The sequence below is a fragment of the Procambarus clarkii genome, chromosome 67 (assembly GCF_040958095.1).
Source record: "Procambarus clarkii isolate CNS0578487 chromosome 67, FALCON_Pclarkii_2.0, whole genome shotgun sequence".
NCBI classification, from domain to species: Eukaryota; Metazoa; Arthropoda; class Malacostraca; order Decapoda; family Cambaridae; genus Procambarus; species Procambarus clarkii.
The window spans coordinates 12,845,634-12,868,893 of NC_091216.1; the positions used below are offsets into that span (position 1 = coordinate 12,845,634).

At 49.3% G+C, this 23,260-nt stretch overlaps 1 protein-coding gene across 4 annotated transcripts in view; it reads right to left on the reverse strand.

The window, feature by feature from the left end:
- The window catches only part of LOC123767557 (uncharacterized), a 542,858-nt gene that overhangs the window by 270,398 nt on the left and 249,200 nt on the right, over positions 1-23,260 (reverse strand). For 3 of the 4 annotated variants that reach the window (XM_069310336.1, XM_069310337.1, XM_069310335.1), the window contains exon 1: positions 17,963-20,826. The exons of the other annotated variant lie outside the window; for it this stretch is intronic. In XM_069310336.1, coding sequence (XP_069166437.1) covers positions 17,963-19,850 — 1,888 coding nt within the window. In that variant the 5' untranslated portion in view covers positions 19,851-20,826. Of the gene's footprint in view, positions 1-17,962; positions 20,827-23,260 lie in introns of those variants that run through there. 4 annotated transcript variants of the gene reach the window in all.

Below are 23,260 nucleotides of genomic sequence, written 5' to 3' on the forward strand. Positions count from 1 at the left end.
GGGGTTAGGAGGAGGAGGGGGGGTTAGGAGGAGGAGGAGGGGGGGGGGTTAGGAGGAGGAGGGGGGTTAGGAGGAGGAGGGGGGGTTAGGAGGAGGAGGGGAGCTAGGAAGGAGGCGAGGATTAGAGGGGGAGGGGGCGGCGAGGGCGGGAACAAGTAATGAGAGCACTCATGGGGAAGAGAGGAAGAAGAGGAGAGGCAGCAACCTGCAAGTGGTGGCGTCTCTTCCATTTCAAGTGGTGGTGGTGGCTGGGGTGAAGGTACCTACCTAACACTGCTCACCTATCTTATCACACAGTGGCAAGATCCAAGAGTACTTCCCAAGTTGATGCCGCTCCCGTTTCCGGTGTAAACGTGCGCCATCTTGTCCAATATGTTCTCAGTCTGGAGGCTGTCCACGTTATTGCTCCTGAGGATTATGTATATACTGGTCATATCCCCTCCTTGAGGGACCCAGATCCCCTAATCCAGCCTCATATCTTTATTCCAGTCAAAAGTATAGTTGGAAACGACTTGACTTTTCCACAGTTAATCTGGCGCTTCAAAAGGCAGTAAGACAAGCTCGTCCTCCTAAGGCTTCCCAACGTCAAGAAACTGTCGCACTTAAGTGTCCTTATCCTAACCTACCAGAGGACCCAAAACAGAAAACGGGACAGTACGTCAATTACGACAGCCGCTGTCATTTTCTAGTACGTCAATTTTTAACCTTCGGTAGAGTATACGTCAAAATGCGACGTTCTGTCAGGAGGCCGGGTTGGTTGAGTACCAGGTGGTGGTGGTGGTGGTGGTACCCCTGGCTACCCTAGCACTTGTCTCACGGGTGTACAGCAGGTGGTGGTGGTACCCCTGGCTACCCTAGCACCTGTCTCACGGGTGTACAGCAGGTGGTGGTGGTGGTACCCCTGGCTACCCTAGCACCTGTCTCACGGGTGTACAGCAGGTGGTGGTGGTGGTGGTACCCCTGGCTACCCTAGCACCTGTCTCACGGGTGTACAGCAGGTGGTGGTGGTGGTACCCCTGGCTACCCTAGCACCTGTCTCACGGGTGTACAGCAGGTGGTGGTGGTGGTGGTACCCCTGGCTACCCTAGCACCTGTCTCACGGGTGTACAGCAGGTGGTGGTGGTGGTGGTACCCCTGGCTACCCTAGCACCTGTCTCACGGGTGTACAGCAGGTGGTGGTGGTGGTACCCCTGGCTACCCTAGCACCTGTCTCACGGGTGTACAGCAGGTGGTGGTGGTGGTGGTACCCCTGGCTACCCTAGCACCTGTCTCACGGGTGTACAGCAGGTGGTGGTGGTGGTACCCCTGGCTACCCTAGCACCTGTCTCACGGGTGTACAGCAGGTGGTGGTGGTGGTACCCCTGGCTACCCTAGCACCTGTCTCACGGGTGTACAGCAGGTGGTGGTGGTGGTGGTACCCCTGGCTACCCTAGCACCTGTCTCACGGGTGTACAGCAGGTGGTGGTGGTGGTACCCCTGGCTACCCTAGCACCTGTCTCACGGGTGTACAGCAGGTGGTGGTGGTGGTGGTACCCCTGGCTACCCTAGCACCTGTCTCACGGGTGTACAGCAGGTGGTGGTGGTGGTGGTGGTACCCCTGGCTACCCTAGCACCTGTCTCACGGGTGTACAGCAGGTGGTGGTGGTGGTGGTGGTACCCCTGGCTACCCTAGCACCTGTCTCACGGGTGTACAGCTGCTCTGTTAAAAGTCACAGTTTTGCTTGTAAATTTAATTGCTAATGTTGGCCGGCTTCAATTATGGTGCGAATGTTTTCTTTATGTGGCGGCCGTGGCTGGCATCTCTCTCATTATGTGGCGGCCGTGGCTGGCATCTCTCATTATGTGGCGGCCGTGGCTGGCATCTCTCATTATGTGGCGGCCGTGGCTGGCATCTCTCATTATGTGGCGGCCGTGGCTGGCATCTCTCATTATGTGGCGGCCGTGGCTGGCATCTCTCATTATGTGGCGGCCGTGGCTGGCATCTCTCATTATGTGGCGGCCGTGGCTGGCATCTCTCATTATGTGGCGGCCGTGGCTGGCATCTCTCATTATGTGGCGGCCGTGGCTGGCATCTCTCATTATGTGGCGGCCGTGGCTGGCATCTCTCATTATGTGGCGGCCGTGGCTGGCATCTCTCATTATGTGGCGGCCGTGGCTGGCATCTCTCATTATGTGGCGGCCGTGGCTGGCATCTCTCTCATTATGTGGCGGCCGTGGCTGGCATCTCTCATTATGTGGCGGCCGTGGCTGGCATCTCTCTCATTATGTGGCGGCCGTGGCTGGCATCTCTCTCATTATGTGGCGGCCGTGGCTGGCATCTCTCTCATTATGTGGCGGCCGTGGCTGGCATCTCTCATTATGTGGCGGCCGTGGCTGGCATCTCTCTCATTATGTGGCGGCCGTGGCTGGCATCTCTCTCATTATGTGGCGGCCGTGGCTGGCATCTCTCTCATTATGTGGCGGCCGTGGCTGGCACCTCTCTCATTATGTGGCGGCCGTGGCTGGCATCTCTCTCATTATGTGGCGGCCGTGGCTGGCATCTCTCTCATTATGTGGCGGCCGTGGCTGGCATCTCTCATTATGTGGCGGCCGTGGCTGGCATCTCTCATTATGTGGCGGCCGTGGCTGGCATCTCTCTCATTATGTGGCGGCCGTGGCTGGCATCTCTCATTATGTGGCGGCCGTGGCTGGCATCTCTCTCATTATGTGGCGGCCGTGGCTGGCATCTCTCTCATTATGTGGCGGCCGTGGCTGGCATCTCTCTCATTATGTGGCGGCCGTGGCTGGCACCTCTCTCATTATGTGGCGGCCGTGGCTGGCATCTCTCTCATTATGTGGCGGCCGTGGCTGGCATCTCTCTCATTATGTGGCGGCCGTGGCTGGCATCTCTCATTATGTGGCGGCCGTGGCTGGCATCTCTCATTATGTGGCGGCCGTGGCTGGCATCTCTCTCATTATGTGGCGGCCGTGGCTGGCATCTCTCTCATTATGTGGCGGCCGTGGCTGGCACCTCTCTCATTATGTGGCGGCCGTGGCTGGCATCTCTCTCATTATGTGGCGGCCGTGGCTGGCATCTCTCTCATTATGTGGCGGCCGTGGCTGGCATCTCTCTCATTATGTGGCGGCCGTGGCTGGCATCTCTCTCATTATGTGGCGGCCGTGGCTGGCATCTCTCTCATTATGTGGCGGCCGTGGCTGGCATCTCTCTCATTATGTGGCGGCCGTGGCTGGCATCTCTCTCATTATGTGGCGGCCGTGGCTGGCATCTCTCTCATTATGTGGCGGCCGTGGCTGGCATCTCTCTCATTATGTGGCGGCCGTGGCTGGCATCTCTCTCATTATGTGGCGGCCGTGGCTGGCATCTCTCTCATTATGTGGCGGCCGTGGCTGGCATCTCTCATTATTATATATATATATATATTATTATATATATATATATATATATATATATATATATATATATATATATATATATATATATATATATATATATATATGAGAGAAGAGAAATGGAAAGAGGTAAAAAAAATAGAGATAACAAAGATAGAGAGCTAAAAAGAGAGAGCACAAAAGAGAAGGAATATGAGGGGGTTGCAGAGGGGGTGAGGGGGTTGCAGAGGGGGTGAGGGGGTTGCAGAGGGGGTGAGGGGGTTGCAGAGGGGGTGAGGGGGTTGCAGGGGGGGGTTAAGGGGGTTGCAGAGGGGGTGGGGGGTGAGAGGGAGGCCTGAGAAGAGGCCAAGGGCAGGACTGGCGGGGCGGACAACCATCTAAAATGCACATGGCGTCCGGAAGGGACATTTGCAGGAAGGAGGAACACAACACAGCCAGTGGTGCTACAGCCAGCCCATGGTACTGCCACCATTACCAACACGCCAGCAGCAAGGAGCAGACGACGCACCACCAGTTTAAGCACACTGATATATTCATTATGCACCCCATACCCTTCCCGTGGGCGGGGGTGGACAGGGTTACAATGGCACATAATGGGTTCAGGTACTGAACCCCATAGTTCGTTTAGCTAAGCAAGGGAATAACTATATTCATCAAGAACTATAGTGAACTATATTTGTTGTAATGGTCAACAAAATAAAATCCGGACCATCAACCGTGAAGAGCTCAGTCCCCCAGGGTACTGTGCTTGCTCCAGTACTTTTCCATCCTCATATCAGACATAGACAAGGACACAACCTATAGCACTGTATCATCCTTTGCAGATGACACTAGGATTTTTATGAGTAGACAACATAGACAACCCTACATAGAGAGTAGACAACAGCAAATCTCCAATCAGATGTAAATCAGGTCTTTCTATGGGCTACAGAAAATAATATGGTGTTTAACGAAGATAAGTTCCAGCTCATGCGCTATGGAAAAAAACTGAAAATATAAAAACGGAAACCACGTACAAAACGCGAAAATCATAAAAATCATATGATTTTACCATAAAATCAAAAGATTTTATATGAAAACCACGTCCAATCATAAAAAAAGCAATGTAAAGGACCTGGGTGTACTCATGTGGAAGACCTTACCTTTAAAGAACACAATAAAGTAGCCGTCACAACTGCAAGAAAAATGACAGATTAAATAACAAGAACTTTTCACACTAGAGATGCTATACCAATGATGATACTTTTCAAAACGCTTGTGCTCTCTAGAGTGGAGTACTGCTGCACAATGACAGCCCCTTTCAAAGCTGGAGAAATTGCTGACCTGGAGAGCGTGCAGAGATCCTTTACTGCTAGAATCCACTCAGTAAAACATCTAAACTATTGGGACCGACTAAAGAGCCTAAATCTGTATTCTCTTGAGCGCAGACGGGAGAGACAGAATAATTTACACGTGGAAAATATTAGAGGGGCTGGTCCCAAACCTGCACACAGAAATAACATTACATGAGACCAGGAGGCATGGCAGGATGTGCAGAATACCCCCGTTGAAGAGCAGAGGTGCAACAGGTACTCTGAGAGAGAATTATCAACATCAGAGGCCCGAGACTGTTCAACACGCTCCCACTACACATAAGGGACATAACTGGCCGACCCCTCACAGTGTTCAAGAGAGAACTGGATAAACACCTCTAAAGGATACCTGATCAACCAGGCTGTGACTCATACGTCAGGCTACGAGCAGCCGCGTCCAACAGCCTGGCTGACCAGTCCCAGCAACCAGGAGGCCTGGTCGACGACCGGGCCGCAGGAACGTTGAGCCCCAAAATATTCGCAAGGTAAGGTACAGATAACATATACGGCACGCATAGACACGATAAAACATCTAAAACGTCTCAAAGCTCTCAAAACAAAACTCTGGAAGGGAGACGAGAAAGGTATCAAATAATATGTATATGGAAGAAACAAATCCACAAGGGCCGTGACGAGGGTTCGAACCTACTTCCGAGAGGATGCCAGACGCGCCTTATCGACTGAGCTATGTCGTAGCTCAGTCGATTAAGGCAGCGTCTGAGATCCTCTCGGACGAAGGTTCGAATCCTCGTCACGGCCCTTTTGGATTTGTTCATTTGATGCATCATGCTATTGTGATTTCTGTGTGTAATACATGTAAGATATTGGACGTCCACGTCCCAAATTTGCACAGTAGAATAACAACATACTGGAGGATAAGGTACGGAAGGAAATGCAGAATAGAACCAGTGAAGAGTAGAGGTGCCATAGACACAATCAGAGAACACTGTCTGAACATCAGAAGTCCACGGCTGTTCAAGACCCTCCCGGCAAGCGTTATAAATATTGCCAGAATAAAGGTGGATGTATTCACGAGGCACTTAGAAAAGGTCTAGCAAGAAGTTGCCTGACCAACCAGGCTGTGGTGGATATATGGATAAATCGAGCCTGGCCTCAGGCAGGTCCCGGGGAGTAGAACTCCCGAAACCCTCTCCAGGTATGTTCCAGATAACGTTTGAACATATTTCTCGAACAATGCTTCGCTGACGACCTCTGCTAAAACCACAACGCTGTAAGTGCTTCACCCACGTACAAACCACAACGCTGTTAGTGCTTCACCCACGTACAAACCACAACGCTGTAAGTGCTTCACCCACGTACAAACCACAACGCTGTAAGTGCTTCACCCACGTACAAACCACAACGCTGTAAGTGCTTCACCCACGTACAAACCACAACGCTGTAAGTGCTTCACCCACGTACAAACCACAACGCTGTAAGTGCTTCACCCACGTACAAACCACAACGCTGTAAGTGCTTCACCCACGTACAAACCACAACGCTGTAAGTGCTTCACCCAATATAAATAATCGCCAACAGAACCTAAACACTTAACCTACACTTAACTATACACAGAACTTTAAAGATTAATATTACTTTATGAGAACAAACCTATTTCATTAATACACACACGACGTTAAAATTTATGAATGCGTCTTGGGAATGGACGCCGCTTTAACGAGCCTGGCCTGAAGACATGTCCGAAAAGCACCGCCATATACCGTGGTAGTCCTATAAGGCGGGGAAATACCTGCACTTGCAGCTACAGCAGACACCCGAGCGCCGAGGGCAAGTGCCTTGTACCAGCCAAACTGCAGTGTTGAGCGGTAAGTGTGCCTCCCGTCACCCATATTCCCACCCCGGCAACCGGCAGCCAGGAGGCCTGGTCGACGACCGGGCCGCGAGGACGCTAAGCCCCGGAAGCACCTCAAGGTAACCTCAAGGTAACCCCTAATGGTCGCTCACAGCCTCCAAGCTACCACTTTTTTTTTTTTTTTTTTTTTTTTTTTTTTTTTTTTTTTTTGAGATATATACAAGAGTTGTTACATTCTTGTACAGCCACTAGTACGCGTAGCGTTTCGGGCAAGTCCCTGGAATACGATCCCCGCCGCGAAGAATCGTTTTTTCATCCAAGTACACATTTTACTGTTGCGTTAAACAGAGGCTACAGTTAAGGAATTGCGCCCAGTAAATCCTCCCCGGCCAGGATACGAACCCATGACATAGCGCTCGCGGAACGCCAGGCGAGTGTCTTACCACTACACCACGGAGACTGTAATAAACTTCGATAAGGGGACTTCGATAAACCCCTTCGGGTCTTCCCCTTCAACTCCCCATCTCCACCTGTCCCCCCCCACTATCCCCCACCGTGGGCTCACACCCAGCCCCCAGCAGCCTCTATATGCACTCAGGGCCTCCCTTTCTTCTCTTCACAAACACGTACACAACAGGTTTACGAGGCATGAGTGGCAAAAGGCGACATACAGCACCGATTCTGGAATCCACTCCGGGCCGTCGTACTACGGAGCGGCACGCCACGCCGCTGGCAACTCCTCCAACGCCGCCCGGCACAAGTGTGCTCTCTCTTCCATCTCGTCAGAAGATAAGAAAGGAAAAGGAGAAAGGAGAAGACCATCTCCTTTTCCCTCTACAACCGTCCAGGTCTTCCAGTCCACGTCTCCTGGAATGTGTCTGTGTCTAGCATAACCAGTAACACCCTTTGGTTTCTCGCTCGGCGACTCCTCCTCCTCCCTACCCATTCCTCCCTCTACCCACAGGGCAGTGTCAACTTGCCTCTTCCCTTAATGTCAGTATATCAGGTAGGTGGTCGAGGAGAAGGTAGTGGAAGCAGACGGGAATGGGCAGAAAGACGGAAATGGGCAGAAAGACAGGAATGGACAGAGACAGGAATGGACAGAGACAGGAATGGGCAGAAAGACAGGAATGGGCAGAAAGACAGGAATGGGCAGAAAGACAGGAATGGGCAGAAAGACAGGAATGGACAGAGACAGGAATGGGCAGAAAGACAGGAATGGACAGAAAGACAGGAATGGACAGAAAGACAGGAATGGACAGAAAGACAGGAATGGACAGAGACAGGAATGGGCAGAAAGACAGGAATGGACAGAAAGACAGGAATGGACAGAGACAGGAATGGACAGACAGGAATGGGCAGAGACAGGAATGGACAGAGACAGGAATGGACAGACAGGAATGGGCAGAAAGACAGGAATGGACAGACACAGGAATGGACAGAGACAGGAATGGACAGAGACAGGAATGGACAGAGACAGGAATGGACAGAGACAGGAATGGACAGAAAGACAGGAATGGACAGAGACAGAATGGACAGAAAGACAGGAATGGACAGAGACGGGAATGGACAAAGACAGGAATGGACAGAGACAGGAATGGACAGAGACAAATGAATCTTGCGAGATGGGGGTTCTGGCACTAATTCTGTCAACCATCATTTAGCTCAGGGAACCCTCAAAGGCATGACGGAACACACCCATGTTGATACAAATCAAAATTATTCACTAAAAATGCGACACACGCGCCTGGGAGACGAAGGTGGGGGGGGGGTTGTAGGCCTAACCCGTCTCGCCAACCTAATCACCTTGTAGGCCTAGAACATGATTGTAATGATTGCCAACATGATTGAGATGATAGGCCTCAACATGATAGGCCAGCATGATTGTAATTTCCTTTACTCAGGAATACAAAAAAAAAAGCCTATCGAGAAACTAGAACCCAAACAACACACAATTTTCTTTAAAATTAGGAAACTTGGGTTTTACAATAGGGGAAAAAAAGTTAACTATCGGAGTATAATAAATTATTCAAATCAATCATATTCAGTGTAATCCACCCCGGAGCCGGTCGGCCGAGCGGACAGCATGCGGGACTTGTGATCCTGTGGTCCCGGGTTCGATCCCAGGCGCCGGCGAGAAACATTGGGCAGAGTTTTTCACCCTATGCCCCTGCTACCTAGCAGTAAATTAGGTACCTGGGTGTTAGTCAGCTGTCACGGGCTGCTTCCTGGGGGTGGAGGCCTGGTCGAGGACCGGGCCGCGGGGACACTAAAAGCCCCAAAATCATCTCAAGATAACCTCAAGATAACCCCCTTTGTTGTTAGTCTTAATGTGCGCCACACATTAATGACTATAGTCATTATAGTTAGTCATCTGCTCGCTTGATACCTGGTTGATGGGGTTCTGGGAGTTCTTCTACTCCCCAAGCCCAGCCCGAGGCCAGGCTTGACTTGTGAGAGTTTGGTCCACCAGGCTGTTGCTTGGAGCGGCCCGCAGGCCCACATACCCACCACAGCCAGGTTGGTCCGGCACTTCTCTTATAAAACAGTCCAGTTTCCTCTTGAAGATGTCCACGGTTGTTCCGGCAATATTTCTTATAGTCGCTGGGAGGACGTTGAACAACCGCGGACCTCTGATGTTTATACAGTGTTCTCTGATCGAGAGCTAATCATTACTGTAAACAAGTAATTAAAGAAAACAAGGTAAACTAGTTAAATATATATATTTTTATATTTATATATACACAAAGAGGTGTTACATTCTCGTACAGCCACCAGCACGCGTAGCATTTCAGGCAGGTTCTTAAGCCTAATATTTTCCCTGGAATACGACCCGCCAAATGATTTAACAACCAGGCGCCCATGTACTGCTGGGTGAACAGAGGCGTGCAGCTAAGGATTGGCGCCCAGTCAATCCTCCCCGGCCAGGATACGAACCCAGGCTAACTCGCTCGCGAAGGGCGGGGCGACTGAGTTACCACTGTGCCAAGGAGACAATAAACAAGTGCGGTGTCTGTTGAGTGACGTCACGGTTGCCTAAGGCCCCATCTCTATGCCTGTGTGTGTTCCCAGTGTGAAATGTATCTAAGATACTAGTGTTCACACACACAAATACGTCGACTATTCTCTCAGGATAACTAGTGAAAAGGGAAAAAATAATAGGGGGAGCAAGCCATGTATACCAATATATTAAACAAAAAATTAAGATGCAACAGAAGATGGCAACAGCAGTGTGATGGGTTATTTAAGGACTGCAGAGCACTTTTAGTCACAGAATATCACTCCACCACCATTGAGCTTAAGGCACTCAGTGGCTAGATAAATACCCAGTAGCTCAGTCTGTGTCGTGCTTGAACAATATAATGTTTAATCTCTGTGTACTAGACATGATCATTTCATTCCCCTGATAGTTAGTTAACCGATAGATAGATAGTTTACCGGAAAAATAGGCAGATGTATCTACAATTTTCTGACTAACAGAACCCAATGTGTAATAGTCAACAAAATAAAATCCAGCCCATCAACCGTGAAGAGCTCAGTCCCCCAGGGTACTGTGCTTGCTCCAGTACTTTTTCTCATCCTCATATCGGACATAGACCAGAACACAACCTATAGCACTGTATCATCCTTTGCAGATGACACTAGGATCTTCACGAGAGTTGACAACATAGAGGACACGGCAAACCTCCAATCAGATGTAAATCAGGTCTTTCTATGGGCTACAGAAAATAATATGGTATATAAGGAAGATAAGTTCCAGCTCATGCGCTACGAAAAAAAAATAAAAATATAAAAGGGTGAGACCACGTACAAAACGCAGGCAAATCATAACATAGAACGAAAAGGCAATGTAAAGGATTTGGATGTACTCATGTCGGAAGCCATTGCCTTTAAAGAACACAATAAAGTAGCCGTCACAACTGCAAGAAAAATGACACGTTGGATAACAAGAACTTTTCACACTAGAGATGCTGTACCGATGATGATACTTTTCAAAACGCTAGTGCTCTCTAGAGTGGAGTACTGCTGCACAATGACAGCCCCTTTCAAAGCTGGAGAAATTACTGACCTGGAGAGCGTGCGGAGATCCTTTACTGCTAGAATCCACTCAGTAAAACATCTAAACTATTGGGACCGACTAAAATGCCAAAATCTGTATTCTCTTGAGCGCAGGCGGGAGAGATACATAATAATTTACACGTGGAAAATATTAGAGGGGCTGGTCCCAAACCTGCACACAGAAATAACAGCACATGAGACCAGGAGGCATGGCAGGATGTGCAGAATACCCCCGTTGAAAAGCAGAGGTGCAACAGGTACTCTGAGAGAGAACTCTTATCAACATCAGAGGCCCGAGACTGTTCAACACGCTTCCACTACACATAAGGGTCGACCCCTCACAGTGTTCAAGAGAGAACTGGATAAGCACCTCCAAAGGATACCTGATCAACCAGGCTGTGACTCGTACGTCAGGCTGCGAGCAGCCGCGTATAACAGCCTGGTTGACCAGTCCAGCAACTAGGAGGCCTAGTCGAGGACCGGACCGCGGGGACGCTAAGCCCTGAAAACACCTCAAAGTAACCCAAGGTAGGGTAGTGTAGGTTGAGTTCTGGTTAGGGTTATCTTGAGATGATTTCGGGGCTTAACTTCCCCGCGGCCCGGTCCTCGACCAGGCCTCCTTTTTGTTACTCATCCCCAGGAAGCAGCCCGTAGCAGCTGTCTAACTCCCAGGTACCTATTTACTGCTAGGCGAACAGAGGCATCAGGATGAATGAAACTGCACATTTGTTTCCGCCGGAGATCGAACCCAGAACCTTAGGACTACGAATCCCGATCGCTGTCCACTCAGCAATCAGGCTCCAATGTGGAGGATAGTATATGTTAGGTAATATGGTTAGGATAGGTTGGGTTGGGTTGGTTGGGTTTCAGATCCGTTGGCGAACCGTCTTGTGTAAATAAGACTTGTATCTAGATTCTAGAAGAAGCCACCACGTCCACCCAGGGGGCCGGACGCTGCTGTAGCAATGTGTTGATGACAGAGCTAAGTTCAAGTATGTTTATTGAGATAAAGTAATACATCTCAAAGGGATAGAGACAGAGAAATAGTTTAGGCTATTGAGATAAGTTAGTACTAGCACCTCCCACCACGATAACTTTCACGCCTTGACAAGTGAGAACAGTGTATACTAGCTACATACTTGTACTAGCAATGGTAAAGTAAAATCAAACTCCATGCGTACCTGCACGCGCCCCATGTTAACATTCATTTAACGCACCCTCAACAAACTCTATTACAGTCGGTCAAAAATTTTTCGTTGTGTATCCCGGAGTGCCAGATGCACGATAGTCTCAACAGCTGCATACGAGTTAAAGTGCTCTCCATTCCAGCGCTTATATGAGAACATTTAAACAAAAGAAACACCACAGAACACCTAGGCCTACTGGCCCTTACGGCTAGTCTTACACCCATTATTTGCACCCTTATCTTACTAACTAAATTTTCAAACTTTCAAAAGCAATCACATCAAGGTGGTTACTTCAGAAATTTATTCGCTAAGCTACAGCTCTCTGCCAAGTCGGTGCTAATATATACGGTGCCCTGTTTTCATCCCCCTTTGATAGTGACTTTCATTTGTACACTTAAATCAAATCCTCCTCATTCTAGAATGTGACTTTAATGTTTTACCTTAGTAAGAATGACTGCAGATCTTTATTAAATGTCGTCCTCTAATAGGTTTTCAAGAATGTATTTTGCTGTAGGCCCACTTTTAAAATAAAAACTTGAAGGCACTCAAAAATACAAGTTTAATAATAAACCTCTGCATTAATTACACCATCAGGACGACTCCGAATTCCATTAGTTTGAAGTTTGAATAGTAAAAAGTGGACACTGCCCGTGTGACCCATAGTAGCCTAAGCCTCTGTGCCGGAGGCAGACATGCGAGCGTGTACGCAAAATTTCCACACTCAAATTGTTGACACAAAAATATACTTAAAGCTCAGTTCTTACGCTTACGTTCTTACTGGAGAGGAAAAATTTGCCGATATACTACTCTATCCAAACCCTGTGTATATCTTATTGATTCACTTACCTCCGCATATGTTAGGCTACTTTGGGTTAGCGAAAAAACACATATTCCACAGTATCTACAGATCTAGAGTTTATAAACACTTCTCAAGCAACGGAATGTTACTTCTAACAGAAGCCTCGAGATACCACCACTCCTGAACCATCTCGAGAACCCCTGCTCGCTTCTGAACAGTTTACAAGCCTCTGAACATGATTTACGGATGCCAGAATATTACATATTCTGACATATTACAAAACTTTCTAAAGCCATGGCAAGTTCGCCGACTCTGTGGAAGCCTCGTCACATTAACATCAACAGTCCTCTTCTCTCCCGAGGCCTCGACAAGCGACAATGTTCTTATAATAATAATAATAATAATAATAATAATAATAATAATAATAATAATAATAATAATAATAATATTTTATTTAGGAGAAGTACATACATAGATGCAGAGTTACAAACATTCTGATTATTAATAGACAGAGTTAGTACTGTACATACAAATACGTCAAGCCACTAATACGCATGGCGTTTCGGGCAAATTATTAATTAAAAGCGGCTTAGGTACCCTCTTCTTCACAATATTGCACCATGAGTTACATCAGTTATTGACCTTATCAATTATTATTATTTCATACCTCGTGTTTCTGTTTCAGACAATGTCAAAAAGACGCCTCAAATGGGAGGCCTGATCGACGACCGGGCCGCGGAAACACTAAGCCCGAAACCATCTTAAAGATAACCTATACCTTTATTACTCCGTTTACTTATCAAAGACGAGATTAAGCAAGAAACATTCACGTTAGAAATAATGTGCTGAAGAGAATTCTATTTACCTATAATTCTTCAAAAGGTTATAAATTAAAATGGTCAGAGAAAAGCCTCGTATTTATCGGTAAATCCCAATACAAAACAACGGGCATTGCTACTTTAGCTAACTAGGCCTATGCGTTAGTTCTGTTATTATGTACCCCGTACCCATCCCGTGAGCAGTGGTACCCCGTACCCATCCCGTGAGCAGTGGTACCCCGTACCCATCCCGTGAGCAGTGGTACCCCGTACCCATCCCGTGAGCAGTGGTACCCCGTACCCATCCCGTGAGCAGTGGTACCCCGTACCCATCCCGTGAGCAGTGGTACCCCGTACCCATCCCGTGAGCAGTGGTGGGAAGGCTTACAGAGGGCTCAAACTCTGTGAGCAGGAACTGCGGCATGATCTCCCACACTACATCATCAAATGCCCAGTTATTAGACCATTCAGACCCGTTGGCATGAGCGCTTATATGAGGTACCTGGAGCTTTGCAATTACTTTATTCACTCTCGTGTTCTTGAAGATATCCTTATAATGTACCCAAAGTTTGCCAGTGCCGGCTACTGAACATAATAAATAAAATGTGTCGCATTAATAAATTGTTGTCATATGCCAATTCGTTATTAAATTTGTTTTAATATGGGATGATATATTAAAACATTAAATCGTGAGGGGATATCGGTTTCGATATCCCCGATATCGAAGAGGACTTCGGTTTCCTAGTTCTGAGGTTCCGGGTTCGATCCCGGTGAAGGCGGAAACAAATGGGCAGAGTTTCTTTCACCAAGATGCTTCTGTTCACCTAGCAGTAATTTGTACCTGGCAGTAATTTGTAAAGTAATAGGTACCTGGGAGTTAGACAGCTGCTACGGGCTGCTTCCTGGGGTTGGAGGCCTGGTCGAGGACCGGGCCGCGGGGACGCTAAGCCCCGAAATCATCTTGAGATTACCTTGAGGTGCTTCCAGGGCTTAGCGTCCCCGCGGCCCGGGCGTTTACCAGGCCTCCTGTCGGCGAGTTATCTCAAGATATAAAAAACAATTCCTATATGTAGCCTAACAGTAAAACAAGAGTACATCGCGAGTACATGTTATTACAAATTTTTAAAATTTTAAATTTTGCCCCGAGGGGCGAGTTTTTTGGGCAGCGCCACTCATCTTGTGAGTGAACATACCGCCATAGCAGAATGTACAACACTCCCCAATAGGAAGAAAACCCGCTGGGTTGTACTCCATCTACTTTATAAACTGAAAAGATGCATAGCCTGTATGTCACTGTATCACCCATACCACTGATCAAACCGAACTTTAAGAATAACTAATACAAATATCCAATACTGCAAGATCTCTCCGTATGCTACACAAGAACCAGGTACTGCAGAAGGCCTATTGGCCCATGCGAGGCAGCTCCTATTTATAACCCCCCAAAACCCACTCATATACATGTCCAACCCACGCTTGAAACAAAAAAGGAATTGTTTGCTGGCTACAAGTATGTTTATTGAGACAATAAAATACATCTCGAAGGGATAGAATAACTTTGGCTATTTCTACCCTCCTCCCCCCCCCCCGTCCCAATGCTGGCTACGTCTTTCCAATGTGTGGACAGATTTTTCACTTTTAGATTTAAGCATATAGCCTAGGCTATATTCACTTGGCCTGGTCGGTAAGGCGATGATGTGCTGCATTTTGTAAACCTGATTAAGATAACTTCAAAGCTATAATTCAAGACTTATTTCATTAAAGGATTAACCAGCTATGTAGCGCACCATGGGGGGGGGGGGGGTAGAAATAGCCTAAGCTACTCTATCCCCTTGAGATGTATTTCTTTCTCTTAATAAACATACTTGTAGCGCACCTAAGCCTACATACAAAACCTTTTCATTTCATCCCTACACAATTCTTTTGTAAAATTCTGTACTTATTCGCGGAATAAGTACTGTAATAATTTGTATTTGTTACACGGTTCATAAATGAAGTGTAATTTCAAACTAGACTGGTTCACCCTTCACATGGTGAAGACAACTTTGAACACTGATTAGTCGTCAACCTTTCACCCAACAATGACAGTCCTTCTAGCTAACACGAATGGCAATACAAAATATCGACTACTGTACTATTCATGTTGTAGAGGACCCAAGAAAGAAGTCAACGGCCAAATCAAATTTTGCAGACCTCATATTGTGCATATGTGCTATATACATTAGGCCTAATTAGGGCCAAGATTCATGTTAGGTCTAAGGTGTCCCCTGAACGTGTAGGTTTATGGTAAGTCTTGTGTTCGAATCAAAGCTAAACTATTTTTGCATAAAATAGTCAACATTTTGTTCATTCTATCATACGGAAGGTCAATTTTTTGGAGGCTATATTAGTAGTAGCCAGGCTCAGGAGATACCTGGTTGATGGGGTTCTGGGAGTTGTTCTACTCCCCAAGCCCGGCCCGAGGCCAGGCTTGACTTGTGAGAGTTTGGTCCACCAGGCTGTTGCTTGGAGCGGCCCGCAGGCCCACATACCCACCACAGCCCGGTTGGTCCGGCACTCCTTGGAGGAAACCCGGCTGTATTAATGCAAGACGCAGAAACCGATTGAAATTACCTCATGTGGGATAGGACAATTAGCTCCTGTGGGAGAGGACAATTACCTCCTGTGGGAGAGGACAATTACCTCCTGTGGGAGAGGACAATTACCTCCTGTGGGAGAGGACAATTACCTCCTGTGGGAGAGGACAATTAGCTCCTGTGGGAGAGGACAATTACCTCCTGTGGGACAGGACAATTAGCTCCTGTGGGAGAGGACAATTAGCAACTGTGGGAGAGGACAATTAGCAACTGTGGGAGAGGACAATTAGCTCCTGTGGGAGAGGACAATTACCTCCTGTGGGAGAGGACAATTACCTCCTGTGGGAGAGGACAATTACCTCCTGTGGGAGAGGACAATTACCTCCTGTGGGAGAGGACAATTACCTCCTGTGGGAGAGGACAATTAGCAACTGTGGGAGAGGACAATTAGCAACTGTGGGAGAGGACAATTAGCAACTGTGGGAGAGGACAATTAGCAACTGTGGGAGAGGACAATTAGCTCCTGTGGGAGAGGACAATTAGCTCCTGTGGGAGAGGACAATTACCTCCTGTGGGAGAGGACAATTACCTCCTGTGGGATAGGACAATTACCTCCTGTGGGAGAGGACAATTAGCTCCTGTGGGATTGGACAATTAGCTCCTGTGGGACAGGACAATTAGGACGCTGACGATAAAATACTTTAGTACACTAGGAAGTACCAGTTTATTTTATTTATACAATACCAACAAATAAAGTTTCTAGTTTACTGATGAGTTACGATTAGGAATACAAGTCACATTTTACACAAAATGGTTCATCAACGGACTTCGAAACCAACTTAAACGTGCTCAACCCACGAGCCTTGCCTAACGGTATAGTAAAAACGAACTTTGCCAAACCGTCTTGGGTACAATTTAACCATACCCCGAGATCCATATATGACAGCCTCGGCCTCTTGTTTAGATAGTACCTATCTTGAGGTTATCTTGAGATGATATCGGGGCTTTAGTGTCCCCGCGGCCCGGTCCTCGATCAGGCCTCCACCCCCAGGAAGCAGCCCGTGACAGCTGACTAACACCCAGGTACCTATTTTACTGCTAGGTTTACAGGGGCATAGGGTGAAAGAGACTGCCCATTGGTTGTAGCAGAGGAGAATCCCCGGCACGCTTCGAGCCATTGTAAACAATTATTCAGGATATAATATATAGCGAACAAATATTTAAGCTTGGATGCCAAGTCTGCACAAGCCTAACACGGTATAAAATGACAACAGCCCATGTTAAACCAGAACCCCAAATCGGTGCTATTAATTAATTAAGCAGACTATGAGTCATAATAACGGGCCTGAAGATGACCAAACACGTCAGAAGATGGAGAAACGACGACGTTTCGGTCCATCGTCGACCATTATCATGTCGTTTCGGTCCATCGTCGACCATTATCATGTCGTTTCGGTCCATCGTCGACTATTATCATGTCGTTTCTCCATCTTCTGATGTGTGGTTTGACCACTGGTGGTATTAAAATGGGTTAAGGGTTTAAGGAGGTCTAAAGGCGGCCACTACTTTCACGGCGCGTGTAAACCCACCCTTGAACAGTGCGTGCGCACACGCACACCGCGCGCGCGCGTCTCTCTCACACAATAATTATATACTTGGGTAAGTTCCGTGTTTTATTGAACGTCTCCAGTCCTTGACCCTCCGGCGGATGCCATCATCTCGTCCCAAGAACACAGCGACGGGCGCTATTCCTTCCCTTATAGCTACGGGCTCACCATAGCCTGTGCTGCTTTGTTCCAAGTAGCGAATTTTTAACAACCACCACCCCCTTATAGCTATTTTACCCCCCCCCCATCATAGCTATTAAACTTGAGACTCCATGGCTAGCAAAACGGGTATAACTTGCACAATACATGTTCACTGTAAACAGCATCATTGAATTCAACACAAAACAGCAAATAACCTTACCTTCTTTATCGAGGTAGATCCGAGTCAGGTAATTAGCTTCCTTACACCTAATAAGCACCATCTTGGAAGTCACGGAATCCACACCCGAGTCCCATTCGGTCTCTGTCTCAGTTTCCGATCTTCTGGTGACATCACTACTTGAAGACGAACTCGTTCCTATAGACCCTTTTCTGGGACTAAACACGTGGTTCCAGGGGCTGACTGCGCGGTTTCTTGGGCTACACGATCGATTCCCGTTTCTAGAACACAGATCCCTTACTCCATTAGCAGGACTTGCTCCGCGATTCTTCATGTCAGAAATACTCTCGCGACTACTGGTCTTGGAGATGGAACTGCTCGAGTCATTCCTGGGGCTGGTGCCACGGTCCCTGCTCTGTGGACTCGCTCCTCGTTCCCCTTCTGTGGGATCTTCTGTGTGATCGGCAGTCATCGCCGGCCAGGATTCCCTTCTGACGTAACGGCTAGGCTTCTTGATCTGCTCTTTGTTATCGTCGCTCAAGAAGACTTGGTCGTTCTCCTCTTCACTCTTGTCACATTCTATGTTCCACACGCTCTTTTCACAACTCCAAGACTCTTGGTCCGTTGACCAATTCCTGTTCTGCCTGTTCCATTTTGTGGAATGGGTGTTCAGCTTCCCATTTTCGATGGTGTACCATTTATCATTTTCAAGTGAATGCCACTTGCCGTTTTCCCCCAGTCTCTTCCACGGTTGCCAATTATTGACTGGCTTGTCTTTGACTTCTATCCTGCACAACCCATATTTAAACCCTTGGTTTTTATTCCTAAGGTTGACACGCTTGGGGCTCAGCTGGGCGTATTCTTTGATGACTGACTTGAAATCCCCAGTTTTAACGTCCGGTTCAGAGTTTTTGCGAACTGGTGTAGACGTGACTTGTCCTCGGCCCCTACTCGAGTGTCCTTTCCGGGGACTCTCGCTCCTTTGCTCTGTGTTTCTGTCTAAGGAACTCGTTCTCTCCCGATTTCTCTCTTGAACGTGAACTGGTATTTTGCTTACTCTGGAGTTTTTATCTTGCTCGGCCGCCTGCTGCTGGTGGTTATGATCGTGTTGGAGGTGTGAAGCAGACTCGTCTTCGCTCCTCGTGTGCTTGGGGCTACCGTGGCCATAGTCGAAGCTGTACACCCGCTGTATGAACCTTGTACTGGCTCCCAGTGTCCCCAAGGTGTGGCGGGGACTCCCATTACAGCTGTTCCTCAAGACATGCCGGGGACTGTCGCAGTTGTTGTTGGCTAGGTGCCTGGGGCTGCCGTTGCCATTGCCGTCTTGCCCTGGGTTATGGCGAGGGCTAACGGGAATACCATTGCCAACACCGTTTCTGTGCCTCGGGCTGCCGTTGTTGTTGAAGCCGGGGGGTGGCATGTGGCTTGGACTCTCCTGTCCATCATTGCCATTCCTACCGTGGCGAGGGCTGCCACTTTCAGTCCTTGGAGGTCTTGGAGTGCCACTGGCGTATATGTTGTGCCTGGGACTGGCGTTGCCATAATTCACTTGCCAGGGGTTACCATTTCCATAACTTGTGTGTCTGGGACTACAGCTGCCAGAGATCACATGTCTGGGACTCCCATTGGCATAGTTTACATGTCTGGGACTCCCATTGGCATAGTTTACGTGCCTAGGACTTCCATTACCATTTCTTCCACCAACGTGGAGAGGGCTGCCATTTCCATTCCTGCCGCCGATGTGAAGAGGGCTACCATTACTATTTCTTCCACCAACGTGGAGAGGGCTACCATTACCATTTCTGCCGCCAACATGGAGCGGGCTACCATTACCATTGCCCTGCTTGCTGCTATTATTGTTGTTATTGTTGTGTGTCAGCCCCTCCCTGCTGACGATGATGTCGGGGACTTGTCTGTTGTCAAGTATCATGGTGGGGGAGGTGGTGGTGGGGCACCCGCCGCCCTGCACCACACAGCCACCACACAACCACACCGTGCCTCCGGTAGGGGAGAGGTGACCTCTGGCTCTAGGAAGTGCGGAGGAGGAGGCTGCAACCTTCACCTCCAGACCAGCAACGAGGCTCTCCGGTTAGACCACACCAGGTACCGCCAGAATATTGCCAGCGATACAGTTGATATTGAGCGCTGTAGTGAGGAAATTCGGGCAAATGATGGTTAGAGAGCGCTGTAATGGTCTTATTAACCAGACCCTAAACTACCGATATGGGGGGGGGGGCACTAAACACTATAGTTATCACCTAAATCACTAGATGATGATTAATAGAGATACTTAGTTTAACACTGGTTACTGCGTCACTTATGGGTAGATATATATATATATTTAACTTGTCACTATTGCCTCAAGACACTAAACGCCTCACTACACACCAAAGTTATAAAGCACTTGACGAGGATATGCGTACAAGACACTGATTAGTGATGAAGGATTAACTTGAACTATGATTACACAACTGTAGTCTCGTCCAGTCGCACGCACACACACATTTGGCACTTGTTTCCAGCAGCTGTTTATGTTGCAAACAACCTCGAGGCGGTAGACACCTGCCTGACACTTGACGCCAATGGGATCTTCTCGCAGAAAACTTCAAGACAATCCAGGATCTTCTCGCGCAAAAGCAGGAAAAATATCCACGGATTTGTTTCTAGATTTCACGGGAACGCGTCAACACTGCGGGCTCCTTATACACACTATCTACACAACACCAAGGGCTTCCTTCACCAGTGACCCAGCTGCTTATCAGAGTGTTTCAGTAACCGAATCCGTCCTCTTGTATACACAACGCTTCACTTATATGTATTGTCCTTTAATATACGTCCGTGGGTGGGCCCTCTGGTGAGCGGTACACCCAAACCCGACGGCGTCCGGCGCGCAACTGACGATGGCGCTGCCAGCGAGCCCCGGCCACAGACGAGGGTGGCGGGGGAGCGATAATATCCCCATAAACAAACGCGTCCATTGTACGTCACATCTATTTTCCGATCTTAAATTCTTAACATTTTCATGGTTATAGCAAAAGATGCTTCCCTGGGCATACGTAAATACATCTAACGTGCAATAAAAGTGCTATGACTTAAAATGACAATAAATATAGATTGGCAACGTCAATTAAGAATACGATGTTGCCAGATGGCGATACCAGATGCGATCTTTTCTTTAACCTGTTATTAGTCTAATACGCAGAACATAACCCGAAGAGCAATATTACAAGGATGATAAGAAGCTTGCAGAGAAAAGGGGGAAGGGGGCGAAGGAGGGGGAGGGGGTGAACTGGAGCAGGGGGGGGGGGAGGGAAGAGTATCTGGCACCATACAGGGAGTGCCAGCGCCAGCCTGCGCGCATGCGCCTCACCTATGACTGTAGAGTACACCAGCTTTACCACGGCGAGTTCACTACGCTAATACTAAGGGTAAACCAAGGTATACCCATAGTGAGTCTGGACCCCTTGAAATCCGGCTTAGAGGCAGCATCAACATTTGTTTATAAATATATAATTGTCTTTACTAAGTGCCCAGTGGCTGATGGCCGAACTGTGCCGGTTTGGGAGAGGGGGTGGGGGGTAGGGAGGGGGTGGGGGGGGGGGCAACAGCTGTAGTGAGGGTCTTTGTAGGAGGGGGTGAGGGGGGGGCAACAGCTGTAGTGAGGGTCGTTGTAGGAGGGGTGGGGGGGCAACAACTGTAGTGTTGGTCGCTGTAGGAGGGGGTGAGGGGGGGGCAACAACTGTAGTGTTGGTCGCTGTAGGAGAGGGTGAGGGGGGGGGCAACAGCTGTAGTGACGGTCGCTGTAGGAGGGGGTGAGGGGGGGGGCAACAGCTGTAGTGAGGGTCGCTGTAGGAGAGGGTGAGGGGGGCAACAGCTGTAGTGACGGTCGCTGTAGGAGGGGGTGAGGGGGGGGGCAACAGCTGTAGTGAGGGTCGCTGTAGGAGAGGGTGAGGGGGGGGCAACAGCTGTAGTAAAGGTCGCTGTAGGAGAGGGTGAGGGGGGCAACAGCTGTAGTGACGGTCGCTGTAGGAGGGGGTGAGGGGGAGCAACAGCTGTAGTGATGGTCGCTGTAGGAGGGGGGTGAGGGGAGGCAACAGCTGTAGTGATGGTCGCTGTAGGAGGGGGTGAGGGGGGGCAACAGCTGTAGTAAAGGTCGCTGTAGGAGAGGGTGAGGGGGGCAACAGCTGTAGTGACGGTCGCTGTAGGAGGGGGTGAGGGGGGGGGGCAACAGCTGTAGTGACGGTCGCTGTAGGAGGGGGTGAGGGGGGGGCAACAGCTGTAGTGATGGTCGCTGTAGGAGGGGGTGAGGGGGGGCAACAGCTGTAGTGATGGTCGCTGTAGGAGGGGGTGAGGGGGGGCAACAGCTGTAGTGATGGTCGCTGTAGGAGGGGGTGAGGGGGGGGCAACAGCTGTAGTGAAGGTCGCTGTAGGAGAGGGTGAGGGGGGGGGGCAACAGCTGTAGTGACGGTCGCTGTAGGAGAGGGTGAGGGGGGGGGGGCAACAGCTGTAGTGACGGTCGCTGTAGGAGGGGGTGAGGGGGGGCAACAGCTGTAGTGACGGTCGCTGTAGGAGGGGGTGAGGGGGGGGGCAACAGCTGTAGTGATGGTCGCTGTAGGAGGGGGTGAGGGGGGGGGCAACAGCTGTAGTGATGGTCGCTGAAGGAGGGGGTGAGGGGGGGGCAACAGCTGTAGTGATGGTCGCTGTAGGAGAGGGTGAGGGGGGGGCAACAGCTGTAGTGATGGTCGCTGAAGGAGGGGGTGAGGGGGGGGGCAACAGCTGTAGTGATGGTCGCTGTAGGAGAGGGTGAGGGGGGGGGCAACAGCTGTAGTGATGGTCGCTGAAGGAGGGGGTGAGGGGGGGCAACAGCTGTAGTGATGGTCGCTGTAGGAGGGGGTGAGGGGGGGCAACAGCTGTAGTGACGGTCGCTGTAGGAGGGGGTGAGGGGGGGGGCAACAGCTGTAGTGATGGTCGCTGTAGGAGGGGGTGAGGGGGGGCAACAGCTGTAGTGATGGTCGCTGTAGGAGAGGGTGAGGGGGGCAACAGCTGTAGTGATAGTCGCTGTTGGAGGGGGTGAGGGGGGGCAACAGCTGTAGTGAAGGTCGCTGTAGGAGGGGGTGAGGGGGGGGGCAACAGCTGTAGTAAAGGTCGCTGTAGGAGAGGGTGAGGGGGGGGCAACAGCTGTAGTGACGGTCGCTGTAGGAGGGGGTGAGGGGGGGGGCAACAGCTGTAGTAAAGGTCGCTGTAGGAGGGGGTGAGGGGGGGCAACAGCTGTAGTGACGGTCGCTGTAGGAGGGGGTGAGGGGGGCAACAGCTGTAGTGATGGTCGCTGTAGGAGGGGGT